The sequence below is a fragment of the Pituophis catenifer genome, unplaced genomic scaffold (genome assembly GCF_029215685.1).
Source record: "Pituophis catenifer annectens isolate HBS135680 unplaced genomic scaffold, rPitCat1.0.hap2 SCAF_2, whole genome shotgun sequence".
In the NCBI taxonomy this organism is placed as follows: Eukaryota; Metazoa; Chordata; class Lepidosauria; order Squamata; family Colubridae; genus Pituophis; species Pituophis catenifer.
The window spans coordinates 179,793,950-179,808,622 of NW_027256882.1; the positions used below are offsets into that span (position 1 = coordinate 179,793,950).

A 14,673-nucleotide genomic window follows, 5' to 3' on the forward strand; every position below is an offset into this window, starting at 1 on the left:
TGTGTGATTTCAATTCTAATTTAGTTCTGTTCTAGTAAGATAACTATTGTATTCTAACAACCATTCTTTTATGTTAGCACCTTGAGGAGAACAGAATTTCAAGTGCCTTGCCTAAGATCTGTATAAAAATATTTGCAGTGGTTCAAGTATCTGGAGTAATATCTCCATTCCTTTCAAAATTGCGATTTCCATACTGATGAGGTTCTAAAAACAATTATAAAACTGAGCAAAGTCTTCTAATTCAATTGCATGTTTCTGTTTTCATAATGCTGTGGGGAACAATGAAGAGCAATTGAGGTCTCAAGGATTTTTGCCTTGAATTTTACATTCATTGAAAAATGAACGTAAATTGAAGTTGAAATGAAGTTGATCTGGTCTTCAAATTATCTGGATGAGAGACTGCTCAAATTTACCCATACCTATCCAAATTTTACAAACAAAATATATAAATGGGCAAAAGAAGCTAATTGCAAAATCCTTGCAATCCAATATACAGCTTGAATCTCTGCTCCTCCCACAAAATAAGACTGCACACAAGAGATGATCATCCATGGCTTAATTAACCTTTTTTTTTTTACTGAACCCAATTAATGGCTTAACACAGTAGGCTAAAATAACACTGCCCAGTTTACAGTTAAGTGTATCATAAACATATTTGTAAGGTGGCTCTTATAATACTGGATAAGTACAGGTATTTCTCAATTTACAACAGTTCATTTAGTGACCATTCAAAGTTATAATGGCACTGAAAAAAGTGACATGATTTTTCACCTAACAACCTTGTCACTAAGTTAACAACTGCAGTGATTCACTTAACAAATGTGGCAAGAAAAGTCATAAAACGGGGCAAAACTCCCTTAACTAATTTCTCATTTAGCGACATAAATTTTAGGCTCAATCGTGATCGTAAGTTGAGGACTACCTCTATGCAATTTGATACAAGCCACATTTAGTCGACAGTGAAGGCTAGCATATCCCACATGTTCTTTTCAGTCCCAGAAAGCTAGCAATGATTTACCAAGACCTCTAATTGTTCTAGGTGCCAGGTTGACTAGGCCAAGTATCGTCTTTAATGTGTGATACGTAAACACAATCACAGATAAGTTTGCAGCCTGTCTTCTGAGTCCAGGTAGAAAAGGCACCTTGAAGGACGTTTTCCACCACGCGGGATCCTTCGCTTGTCTGCCGAAGCAGAACGTCAGTATGCAAATGAACGGAGTTCGGCCCATCATGCACCGCGGGCGCTTTAATTTCTCAACGCTCTACCTGCGATGCCGTCGCGCGGTCAGATTGCCGGGCGACGGTTGCTGCGGCTTCTGTGGCGACCCGCGCCATCGCCTCGGGCCTTCTGCGCGGCGGAGGAGGCGCAGCTGGGGCCATGGCCGGCCGAGGTCCATGCGTCGAGCGAGGCTCTCTGGCGAAAGCTGCAGGCCGGCGGCGCTTCGGTGACGCGGGACTTCATTAGCGAGGAAGAGGAGGCGTTGCTGGCCCAGGAGCTGGAACCGCAGCTGCGCCGTCACCGCTATCAAGACGAGCATTGGGACGGGGTGGGTGGCTCTGCGTGGCTTCCAGGGAAACTCCGTGGGCTCCGATATTGAAGCCGAAGTGTAGTTGACTTAATGTTTTGTGCGAGCCTCCTTACTGGCCTTTGCGCCGTTCAGGATTGGAGTGGCTTATTCAACAAACCAGTTACCGGAGTGAACCTAAGCATATAAGGCGTTTCAGGCTTCCTGGTTTAGAACATATTTGGAGAGACCAATTAGACTTAATGGATCTTATTAAAGATGCCTATGGGTTCCCAACTAACCACATGTTGCGGGCTTCCACGACATAACTGTAATAAACCATAAACAATCCTCTTGGACTACTTTGCCCAATGCATTAGGTTAAAATAATGCTAGCTAGTTTGTAGTTTATTGTGTCTTGTACAGACAACGAATATTGGGTGTTTGTTGTCACAAGATGGGAAGATGGGCATTCTAGTTTTTGTAAGATTATGGGACAATATTACTGTGTGGAACAACATAAGTATAAAGGAGATATCATGCCCCCCCCTCTTTTATAAACAGTATGCTTTGTATCTCAAATGTGATACAAACAGTAGTATTCTACTATTATATAGCCATTCTAGCCTGATACTGTTTTTACTTGTTTCTTTTCTGACTGGAAATGGTAGGATTGAGTTTGAAGACATCTGTAGCCTGGCCATGTATACTTCCTCTGAATTTTGATTTCTTGCATTCATCCTCTGCCCAAGAGCTGCTGATACTGGCTGCTCCTTGGTGAAGCTACTGTGAAAGCTATTTGCTTTGATGGCAATATGCTAACAAGTATGTCTTTGATGCTGGTTGTTGAGATGGTACAGCAGGAAACTATATGCATATCTTGTGGGATTCTCAAGGGTTCCTGAGGTTATAGTACTAGGAAACTGCACTCAACATTCTGTAAGTTTTAAATTTTGCCTGGATTAATGTTTCCTTATTATTTGTGACTTGAGACATAGACGATATAAATAATAGTTTACTGAAGGTTCAGTCATTCAGAATAATGATAAATACATCCAGTTCAGATGTTGTGCTGTTCATGGATTAGAAATATAAGTATCAACTGAAAGAAGGTGGGATATGGGAAGATCCAACATATTAGCTATTGTACCCAATCTTGCCTATATGATAAGTTTCTTCGTTGCTTGATTAGTGATGGATAAAATTATATACTTTTCATTTAAATGTCCTTTTTAATGAATTTGGCTCAGGTGTTTAATTGCCATTCATTTGTAAACGAGCATATGTTAAGTCTGAATAGAATTTTAACTTGATGAAGTATTTTCATCCTACTTTAATGATTATTTCAGATATCCTTTTTATGTGAAGTACAGGTAGTCCTCCACTTACAACAGTTCATTTAGTGACCATTCAAAGTTACAGTGGCACTGAAAAAAGTGACATAACCGTTTTTCACACTTATGACAATTGCAGCATCTGCCTGGTCACAACATTTATATTCGGTTGCTTGACTCACATTTATGACAGTTGCAGTGTCCCGGGGTCATATGATTACCTTCTGACAACAAAGTCAATGGGGAAAGCAGATTCACTTTGTTACTAATTTAACAAATACAGTGATTCAATTAACAAATTTCTCACTTAGCAACATAAATTTTGGGCTCAATTGTGGTCATAAATCGAGGGTTATCTGTATTTGGAAGATACAAATTGAGCAATTTTATACAAACTATTAAATAAAATAAATCTGGGCTATATCTTAATGGCGTGAACTAGCTCTTTACTAATAAATCAGGATGTGAATATTAAATCTAAATCTTGTATTAAATCTAAATTCCTTTATTGGAAATTTATTGCTTTAATGTTAATTTGCAAATAAGTACGTACAGATCATTTTTAAAATTTGTATTCTCCTTCTTTCTCTTATCTCCTACCCATCTTTTCTCTTCACAATAAAAACAGCTTTTTTAAATGGTTCAGTAATACATAATTATGTACTGTAATTCTTTATTGTAATGCTGTGTTCATTTCTTACCAACCATATATTTGTTGGTATTTGTTTGGTCGGTTTAAAACAAAACCTGATAGCTTTGGGGCAGTTTATTTCTATAGCAGGGATTATTCTTTTCTATATTCCCCAAACTACTGGCTAAAGATCAAATAAAACTTGGTTCATGGAAAAGCCCAGTCCTTGACTGAGTCCACACATGCTAAATTATATTTAGAAATAGTTTAATGAAAAAGCTGTAGTTGTCTGGGTTCATATTACATAATATGACCAAATATTAACTAAATAACCATATTAACTAAAGCTAAACCACAGTATAGTGGGATGGGGGACCCTATAATATTAGAGGAACACTTATCAAATTGTTCCCATTCCACATCTTTCTTTAGAAGATGGTACCATATTCTCAAACTGATTACCCAGAATTTGATTATGAGCTGTTTCAACTGAAATATGTATGTGAGGCAATGTAGAAAGGTTATCTATGACATTTGGTGTTTTATCACAGTGATTAGCATGAGATTCTGTAGTCATTACAGGTGTGCATATATATATGGGTGATCAAACTTGTGGATGGCTATCTCATTTTCTTTCTAGATATATATTTTTTTAATTTGATTTATATGCCGCCCTTCTCCGGAGACTCAGGGCGGCTTACAATGCGTTAAGCAATAGCCTTCATACTTTTGTATATTTATACAAAGTCAGCTTATTGCCCCCACAACTGGGTCCTCATTTAACCTATTCATTCCATCTCTTCATTCCTGTAGGCTATTCATAAGTATCGGGAGACAGAAAAATCATACTGGAGCAAAGAATGTCATGAGATCTTACAACGAGTCCGGAATGCTGCTTTCCCCCCAGGAGTGCCACAGCTCGCTCAAGTCCATGTTCTGGATTTGGATAAAAGTGGCCACATAAAGCCTCATGTAGACAGTGTCAAGGTAAGTTAGCATAGAATCTATAGATGACTAGAAAGTGTTCTTTTGTACCGTATTTTCCGGCGTATAAGACGACTGGGTGTATAAGACGACCCCCGACTTTTCCTGTTAAAATATAGGGTTTGGGCTATACTCATCGTATAAGACTACCCCTCTTCCAACGCACACCAAATAAAAATTAAAAAACATCAACTGGCTCACCCACAATGTAAAAGCAGCTGTGCTAGACCCAAAATGGCCCCTGCAACAAGCAGGAACCTCACACAGCCACAAAAAGCCCCAAAAAACAATTTTCACACTTTACACACACAAAATTCCACATACAGCTTTGTGAGATTTTGTGTGTTTGTGTAGTTAGAGTGAAACACTACAGAAACACACTAAATCTCAGAAAGCTGCACAAATATTATTTTATTTTTATTTTTATATGAAAACTAAATTTAAAACTTCCTAAACTTTAAATGGCTAGGTCTAAAAAAGAACAACTAAAAAAAACCCCAATTAACTATTTTTTTTAAAGCTCCCAAAGGGGAAAAAAACTTACCCAATAGAACAGGGGTCTCCAACCTTGGCAACTTTAAGACTTGTAGACTTCAACTCCCAGAATTCCTCAGCCAGCTTTGTTTTGCTGGCTGAGGAATTCTGGGAGTTGAAGTCCACAACTCGTGCCTGCATGATTGCAGGCAGGGAGTGGCTTGCTGATGGAATGGATTCAGGCAAGCGAAGCAAGGCAAGCGTTGCGATTAGCAGCTAAGGTAAGCAAGCTGGAGGGGGAAAACTTTTTTCCTTTTACAGGGCTCTGGGCTCTGATTAGCAGGCAACTCAGCTGGGATCGTCAGAGCTTGGATCGCCAGAGCCATTTAAGGCTCATCAGAGTCTTTTGGGCTGGTCTGCCTGGTTACAGGAGAACGACACCCGGCGTATAAGACAACCCCCGACTTTTGAGAAGATTTTCATGTGTTAAAAAGTCTTATACACCGGAAAATACGGTAGTTTTTCTGGTAGTTTCATAGAATTGCATGATGGACCTTGGAGGAAGACTTGATAAGTTGTTGCACATACAATAAAATCTTTTTATTGCAATTTATTTCAAATGACTTTTTTTAATACTATTCCTGTGAAATTTGGTTTTGTTCTTTAACTTGAATTGTTGATTGTTAAGAAAAATTTCTCATTGGGAAAAGGTGAATCTGTTACTTTTGGGAAAGTTATATAATAAGAATGTTTTGGCTGAATTTCTGGAACTTCCTCCAATATTAAGGGTCAAACATTTTTTCTGTAACCCTAGTAGACTTCAGGATAAGCAAACCTGTTTCCCCTGAAGCGCATATATATATATATATATATATATACATATACATGTATGTATGTATGTATGTATATGTATATGTATATGTATATATATCTCCCTCTCCCTCTCTCTCTCTCTCTCTCTCTCTCTCTCTCTTTCTAGCCAGGTTCCACCTATGTAAGCTAAATTGTTCTTCAGCCCTAGTTCTGTGAAATCTCATTCACACGTTTCTGGGCTTTTTGTATCCTGCTGAAAAGCAACAACTCTGTGCTGTAATTTGGGAGACTCAAATAGCTATTTCTGCCTTATAAGGCGTCATCAGTGAGCCACATCCTCTTCTCAAGTATCCTCCCTGTAAAGAAAAAGACACATTGTACCTTTACAGGGAGGATACTTGAGAAGAGGGTGTGGCTCACTGATGACGCCTTATAAGGCAGAAATAGCTATTTGAGTCTCCCAAATTGCTTGACCTCATCAGTTTGGAAGATTGTTTTATAAATTTGCTTGCCAAAGGAAATGTGTATTTTAACCTTGATCAGAAAAACAAATGCAAAATGAAGGCGGCAGCAGCAGTTTTAGAAATTAATCAGATTAAGAAGAAGAGATCCCAGAAATGGGATATAGGTTGAAGAGATTATTCTTGAAGGTAGTGCAAGAATCCATTAATTTTTAGCAATGTCCTTACATTCAGTTTGTCTATGGAGATTCTCAAGTCATCCAGGTCATGGTGGTCTCAAAGTTTTCAAAGGCAACTGGGCTTTGTTTTTCCTTGAAGACATTTTGCTTCTCATCCAAGAAGTTTGTTCGATTTTGATTTGAATGGTGGAGGATGGAAGAATTTATATTCCTTGCAGTCGTCTGGTCATTAGCATTCTGGTCATTGAGATCATTTGGAGGTTTATTTGTGCCCAGAGTCATTAAAATGACTGTGTTGTAAATAGGAGATAGGTGTTGTTGTATCCCTCCTCCTCTGTTGAGAGAGGGCTGTTTAATCTTATTGTTTCAATCCAGCGGTCCTCTCATCTAGAATGCTGTCTTCAAAAGAGTGACCTTTGTCTTTATAACACAATCTTTTCAGCAGTTCCAAGAAGGTTCGCATTTTCCGACGTGCCCTGAAGACCTTTCTGTTTCAACAAGCAGGGCTAGCATAAACATCTAAATTCTATGCCAAGGTCTTAGCAGATACACTAAGTTGACTCAATTTATTATTTACTGTTTAAAAAAAAAATTATTATATGTATATGAAATCTTATTCTGTTCACCGCCCTGAGTCCTTCGGGAGAAGGGCGGTATAGAAATTCAAATAATAATAATAATAATAATAATAATAATAATAATAATAATAATAATAATAATAATAATAATAAAGGTTCCACACCCATTTGTGTTATCCACAAGATCTTGAGGGCACAGATAAACCTCCAAGTAGCCTCAATGACTCTCAGTAAGAGTGCTAAAAACCAGATGACTGCAAGGAATATAAATCCTTCCATCCTCCACTATTCAGTCAGAACTGAAGAAGTGATGGAAAACAAAATGCTTTCAAGGAAAAACGAAGTCCAGTTGCCTTTTGAAAAAGCACCTTTGGAACTTAAATTCAGTTTCCTTTTTAATGAGAAAAAACAATTGGCTTTGTAACTATGTATGATGTACTTTTATCTTGTGGCTGTTCACCGCCCTGAGTCCTTCGGGAGTAGGGCGGTATATAAATTAAATTAAATAAAAAAATAAATAATAAAAAAACTATATTCATGTATAATGTACTAGTGGCCCTTAGTTGTTAAGATAAAGTAGTAAATTTCTATGCAAAACAAATCCCTGAAATGCAATGTTATCTCTGTAAGCAAGAAAGGTTCAAGTTGGTAGTCTTCCTAATATTCCATATCTGTCTGTGTATCTATCTCTACAGAATTTAGTAATGTGAACTTCCATATGCAACTTCAATGTAGTCAATGTTTTATAAACTTAAACAAATCTCATTGACAATTAGACTCATCTATTCCTTTGTGGACTTATTGGTTCCTATCCGAACATTGATTGTTCTGATAAGGAGATTGTTGTCTGTCAAGTCTTCTTCCATAATAAATCAACTGTGCAGTCCTATACATACCTACACAGTAGTAAGCCCCATTTTTGACAGGATGACAATGTGATTCAGTCACTGGAAAAAGTCTGCTTCTGGTATTCATGTCATGAATCTGATGGCAAATCTTTCTACTCCACAGTGCCCTAATATTGTTTTTTTCCTAGGTAATAGAAAAAGAATGCCTGTGTCCAGTTGCAACATGAGACTCGGGGCAACATGATGCCCTAATATTAGTTAATAAGTGCTGGATAATTAGTATTATTCTAATCCCATAATGTTTATATTTCCTTTTGCTTAGTTCTGTGGCTGCACCATTGCAGGCCTGTCCCTCCTGTCCACAAGTGTAATGCACCTGGTTAGTCAGCAGAATCCACAGGACTGGCTGGATCTTCTGCTGGAGCGCCGATCTCTCTACATTCTTAGGTAATAAAAATTGCTTTGTTAAATAATCAGGTTAAGTGGCCATTTAGTCTAGCATCTTGTTTCCCAATAGTGACTAAGTAGATGCTTCTGTGATAGTGGTTTTCGGAGATACACTGTTTCTATATATGGAGTCCTGTGTAATTACTGTATTTAGTAGCCTTTGATAGACTAATTCTTTCATGATACCCTTCACCATCACTTTTTGGAATGTATTCTGTTCCCAGGATCAGTCCTGGGCTCAATATATATTCTATGCTGCAACTACTAACATAAATTCTACTTTTTATTGGCTCAAAGAAATTCATTGAGCCATGCCTGTTTGTCCATCAGTTTGAGACGCACTGACATTAAGTAGACATTTCACTTAAGAATAATTTTCTATGACAGGTATGCAGCTTCATGAGTCTTGAGCTTGTACACTTCATATTTCCCTCCTCTATGGCTAAGAGAAGATTGGAAATGTCTATTTCTGTTGTTAATATATCATGGTACCCTGTTACATCAAAATATAACGAACACTAGTTTGTTAGAATAAAACAAAATCAAGTTGTAGTTTCACATTTGGGATTGTTCTGTCAGATTGCAGTTCCCTAACTTTGGAACGAATGGAAATCTGCTTTGTTTAATAAGGAGGAGTTTATATTGTTTCCCTGCAGGTGCTTGGTAGTTAAGACTTGTCCATGAAGTAGGAAATATCTACCCTGTTTTCCCCAAAGTAAGACATCCCCTGATAATAAGCCCAATCGGGCTTTTGAGCGCATGGCAATAAGGCCAAGTGCTTATTTCAGGGTTCAAAAAAAATATAAGACAGGATCTTATTCTCGGGGAAATATGTTAATTTGATTATAGCTTACAGAAATTAATGAACAGCTATAGCTGTTCATATGCATGAAATAGTCTGGGTATTCACTGAGAACAGAACTAGAATTCTTTTAAGAATTCTGTTTCTGAATCATGAGTCATTTTTCCAAGCTCTTAATTGTGTATGGTGTCAATTGGGACAAAACTCTTTTCCAAGTTATGGTAACTTACTGATGTCTTCTCTAATGTTTTCTTTAAATAAAAGAGGGCCTGCTCGTTATGAATTCACTCATGAAATTCTTAAAGATGAGGAGTCCTTTTTTGATGGAAGAAAGGTCGCCAGGGAACGAAGGGTCTCTATCATCTGTCGAAACCTGCCCTTACCAGCAGAACCATCCTAGAACTGCCAGGTGATACTGTGAAGGCTAACTGTTGCTGCCAGTGGAATTTAGTTTTTTTGTCTAATTGACATGGTGTTCTTTCTAAAGAAGTTACTTTGACCTACTGTTCCAGAGAGCTTTGGTTTTCTATCCAACGGTAAGCAATGGAACCTTTCCTCCATGCAGTAAAGGAAGCCTAAAAGTGTACATTGTCTAAGAAAGTGTTCTCCCTTTTGCACTTAACAGGTAGGAAGAAGGAAATCTGCAACAATTTGGCAAGTAGATCTAATGAAAATGAACCGCAACACTGTTAATCTCAGGGAATAAAATTCTTCTGTAATGTGCGTTCCTGCGAACATAGGTAGAGGTGAAATTAAGAATTGAAATGTATGGGGGGGGAAGGATATCAGTGTATTGTAGTTTTTAAATTATCCTTTAATTGCTTTTCCAGTTGCTGAACTATTGAACGTTGTTCTCTTTTCTGCTCAGTATTAAAATTTATCACACATACTGAGTCTCAAAATAGTGAACTTGGCAAAGCAGATAGACAGATGTTCTCCAATTCTTTCTATAAAAGAGGTTGTCTGAAAAAGAGAATTACATCTTTGATGCTTGTAACCATCAAATATGTAGATGAGAGCAGGGCCTAAGCTAATTGCACCATTATTTCCTTATAAATATATTGCTAATTTTTCAGATGGTAAAAAAAATATTTGAATTTTTAATTTTCTCACAATTGATGCTGCAACTGAATATGTTATCATTTCTGTGAATTAAATAATTTCAGAATGATTCTGATAGGTGTCATAAGCACAAGATTAGCTTTAACATGTATGTATCTAAAAATAAACAAATAAAAAAGCTAAATTGAAGTATCTCTAAATGAGGATTTCACTGTGGTGGGTATTCAGTGAGTGGGAATAGGATAAATTCCACATTTTGACTTGCAGCATCAAAATGCTGAAGAGAAAAGAGGTAAAATGTAGAAGTGGAAGACAAGTGAATAATCTTGATTATAAAAAAGGAACTATTGAGGAATGTGAAAATAGGTAATACTTGTCTTTGAATAATTTGGGATGTGGTAAAATATGAAAAGTATAGGGCTGAATCTGTGATCTCCTATTGCTCAGGACTAGAATCCAGTTCTTTTTACAACCCAGAACACCTGACTCTGTATGGCCCTATCTCTTCTCTGTTGTTTTTTAAAATTATTATTCCCCTCTCCATTTCCTAAAAAAAATAAACCTCTTGAAACCCTAAGTTATATCTCTGCAGTATTATTGAAAATCTCTGTGGTGCACCCTTATTTTGCTAAACAAAAAAATGGCTGAGATAGCTTTGTTGGGATTAATGAATGATATTTTGTTTTTAAAAAGAAGTATTATATGTCTTTTGCTAAAGATAAAAGCATGTGGCTTTAGTCTGACCTTGACTGCTTATTTTCATGATGTTTTGAGTGACTTAAAGTAATCAATATTAAGATGCAAATAACGCAAAAAAACCCCACACCTCCCAATGAATGTTCCTGACCCCAGAACCGGAGACACTGTTTTTCTCCTTGCTTTACTTTTACTTTATTGACACCATTATGTACACATCAATCAATCATTCATAATGTAAGTTTGGAACTAATAACTTCAGCTTTCCAAGAGAAGAAATAGACAAATAAATTAAAAACAATAATAAGGGGCAGCTCTAATTGGGAAGGAACATGCAGATGCCAGACCCTCCTTGAATTCAGGAAAGAAAGAAATTAGAAATAACCCATAAATATTTTGAATGGTTGCCTGAGCCTTTCATATATAATTTAGACAGGATTCCGTCAACCCAGCAATGTGTTTAAGTGAAGTATATCTGGGAGAGTGTGAAAGGACTGATAGATTATATGGCCAAGAAGTTACTTCTTACTTCCTGCTAAGGGGAGATCATTCTGTAGAATTGCTCTGGGCTTGAAGAGAAGGATATAGACATCACATGGTGGGGTTTCTTGCAATTCTTTCTCTTAAAAGCTTGTGTAAGTGCTGAGGATGAGAGGAAATAACGGAGCTTTGTTCTATAGCTAAATATACAATCATGCTTTGCTGCTGCCTTATAAGTCTGCATCAGTTCCCCCCTCCATAACCATCAGCCCACACAACTGCAGGCAGAGGCTGAGAGTTTCTCCACTTCATGCCACTGGTGGCTATCGTCGAGAAAAGCTACATTCTCATAGTGTATAGGACGACAGCAGGGGTTTCCCAATGCTGGGATCTCGCTCTTCTGCAACAGAATTGAGAGGGTCAAGTCATGATTGCTGTGTGCCTTGGGACAGGTCCCACTACAATACTTGAAAAGGATGGTCTCTTCAGAGTTGTAGCCCAAACTTAGATCTTTGATACGAACCAGCAGACTTCGTAATTGACATTCTTGTTCTTCGGGTCTCTCCCATGTATGCCTCTTTTGGCGAATCCTGGTTGGGCCAGAGAACAGTGGGGTTGGGAGATTTGAAGGCTTGTTCTGGAGAGTTGTGAATGTTCCTTTAAATGACTGTGTTTCTGTAATGAGAAGAAGAAGAAGCAGTAAAATCAAAGGAAGAATGGCATTATCTTACATAATCTTTTGTTGGATCTACTTTGATTAGGAGGAATAGCCATTCGTAGATTTAAGCATCTGGAATGCTTAGGCCTTATATTCTGTCCAGGAAAGGATTGTATGTGTATTGTTCAGAGTGTGTGTAAGTTTGAGAGTTGGAAATAAATAATTCATCTTGCTTGTATATAATACATTAGTGTTTAGCCCTTGCTTGGTTAGATTAAAATAACCAAAGGAATCTGTTTCAGGTTGGTGGATAGACTGAAACACATTGTTTTGATGCTTGCAATACAAAATCCAAGTTCTCTTCCCTTTGGGCATTAAATATAGAATCAGAAATGGAATAAGACACAGAGGATGCTGCTTTATCATGCACTCCTAAAGTTACTACTTCTAAGTATTGTGCATCTGTTTTACCTTTTCATTATTGTCTATTTTGTGGAAAAGAAACTATAGAAAAAGAGCTAGGAAAAAAAGAACGTTACAAATAGAACATGTAGTCAGGAACAACATAAAGCAGTGTGATTGTATAATAAATAACATCTGGCAACATCTTCAGAAATTTTCCTATTAATGTTAGTGTAGTCATATCGTAATATAGTTAGTGCTTTCTCAATCTGTGATGAATTACTGTTAATTTCTGATATCTCTAAATAAAATAGGAAACAATAGAGAGTAGCAGAAAAAGATTATGAAGAGCCAATGCACAGTAGTAGTCTGTGTGGTCCAGTTATCTCACCTAGGATAATGCAGTTTACATGCCCCAAAGTAGAAACAGTCAGTGAGTTAATCCATACGCACACACTGGTTTAGAATTGCTAATGAAGATGTCTATGGAGAGTCTCAATCATCCAGGTCATGGTTGTCTCAAAGGTGCTTTTTCAAGAGGCAACTGGACTTGTTGTTTTGAAGATGTTTTGCTTCTCATCCAAGAAGTTTTTTCAGCTCTGAGTGGATGGTGGGGAATGGAAGGATTTATATTCCTTTCAGGCAGCTGGTCATTTGCATTCTTTTAGAGAGTGGTTGAGGCCACTTGGAGGCTTCTGTGTGACCTCAGGGTCACCTGAGTAGTGCAAATGGGTGTGAAGCCTTCTTGGAACTGCCGAAAGGACTGTGTTGTAGACTAGAGATAGATGATGAGTATTCCTCCCCCTCTGTGGAAAGAGGGCTGTCAGCTGTCAACACAGGAGGAGGGATATGTCATCATCTATCTCCAGTTCATGGCTCAGTTCATTGAACTATCTTTCATGGCTAAGATAGATTGAAAGGAATATAAACCTCATACTGCTAGACCCAAGGCTGATATGCCAACAATAATTCCAGGTATTTTTAAAGGAAGCTACTCAGATATATAAAACAAGGGACATGAGTGGATCAAGTTTTATAAAAAGATAGGGTCTAAAAGAATAGTGCCTAGAAGAAAATGATGGTGATGGACAAAGAGCTTTTGTTGCTTTGAAAATCCACACCATCTCAGTTTTCACGTCTTTGGACTGGTCTACATTTCTACCATTTTAGCAATACTTTATCTATCAAAAACTGTCAGTTATCCTGTTAATAATACAAATCACACCTTATAAAATGCATGTACTGTATTCTGAACTGTGAATAATGGATATCAATACACATCTACCAAATAGAGAGAATATCACACAGTGCATGCTTTTCCCTATATGCCAAACATTACCTTCAACTTTGTCTCTGGTATATCCAAACCCAAAGCACTTTGCCTAAAACTAATGAAAAAGGCAAAAAACAAAAGACATCCCTTTGTCACATTTCGAGAAACCTCTGGTCCCTCAGATATTAAATTATAGTTTTCATCATTGCTTACTTTTGGCTATGCTATGACAGCTAATTCTAATTGTAACTCAGCAATGCTTGGGGTGTGTGTGTGTGTGTATGTGTTTGTGCATTCCTTATATCCCTGCTATATATAATCTTCATTGTGATACTTTGCTCATAAAAATTGCAGCTTCCTGAGAGTCTGTTGGAGATTTCAAATATCTTTCTGTTCCTGAGAGGAAGACTAGTGTAGTAAGATTGTTTAACAAGAAGGAAAAAAGTGAGAGATCTTTTCCCCCCTCATCTTCTGAGTACCATGATAAAATAGATAGAAATCTTGGTATAGGGGTGACCTGTGACACAGGTATATCTTAGGTGTTAGATGCCTAAGTCAATTCAATAATGTTGTTTTGTAAAATGCTAGTTACTGATACCCTGATGCTGAAAGTTCATTTGGCAATTGATAACCTTTTCATTCATGCTATTTTTGTTCCATTTACATTATCCCCCCACACCCAGCCACTCACAATGTCCCCAACCTCCTTGATTTTCTTAACTCGATTCCATTCTTACTTGGCCTTCCTTCCTCCTTCACCTGCCTCTCATGAAGCATCCTTCTGCTTTCATTTCATGCAGCATTTAGATGGTTGCTATTACTATTTATGCACACTGTTTATCTCCCCATGCCACTCTCTTTCCCCAGGAACCTCTCAGCATCTTCTGTGACTTACAAATAGAGTGCACTTTTTGGATTTTATATTCCTGTATTAGGACTTCAAAAACATTCTATGCAACTGCTAATCTAGACAGAGTTCTGTAAAACTCAGAACATTAGCAATGTTCTGGAACATTATAGGAATTGAGTTTACATGATGTACTTAC

At 37.4% G+C, this 14,673-nt stretch overlaps 1 protein-coding gene across 3 annotated transcripts; it reads left to right on the top strand.

The window, feature by feature from the left end:
• The first annotated feature begins 1,271 nt into the window (after positions 1 to 1,271).
• On the top strand, positions 1,272 to 10,695 carry ALKBH7 (alkB homolog 7). Of its 3 annotated transcripts, none has more exons than XR_011599910.1 (5): positions 1,272 to 1,547; positions 4,284 to 4,457; positions 8,130 to 8,254; positions 9,321 to 9,592; positions 9,682 to 10,695. XR_011599910.1 is itself a non-coding variant. In XM_070935248.1 (5 exons), the coding sequence occupies exons 1-4, from the start codon at positions 1,272 to 1,274 to the stop codon at positions 9,454 to 9,456; spliced, it is 711 nt and encodes a 236-aa protein (XP_070791349.1). In that variant the 3' UTR covers positions 9,457 to 9,465; positions 9,682 to 10,695. The 3 variants fall into 3 exon arrangements, 2 of the variants coding, with proteins under 2 accessions (XP_070791349.1, XP_070791348.1); XM_070935248.1 differs by having other exon boundaries at positions 9,321 to 9,465; XM_070935247.1 differs by having other exon boundaries at positions 9,321 to 10,695.
• Positions 10,696 to 14,673: the final 3,978 nt, after the last annotated feature.

Bases quoted from the DNA above. Each gene is read 5' to 3' on its own strand.
- ALKBH7 (XM_070935247.1), top strand. From the start codon at position 1,272: ATGCCGTCGCGCGGTCAGATTGCCGGGCGACGGTTGCTGCGGCTTCTG. The intron at 1,548-4,283 runs GTGGGTGGCTCT...TCATTCCTGTAG, and splicing joins AAGACGAGCATTGGGACGGG to GCTATTCATAAGTATCGGGA. The intron at 8,255-9,320 runs GTAATAAAAATT...TTTAAATAAAAG, and splicing joins CGATCTCTCTACATTCTTAG to AGGGCCTGCTCGTTATGAAT.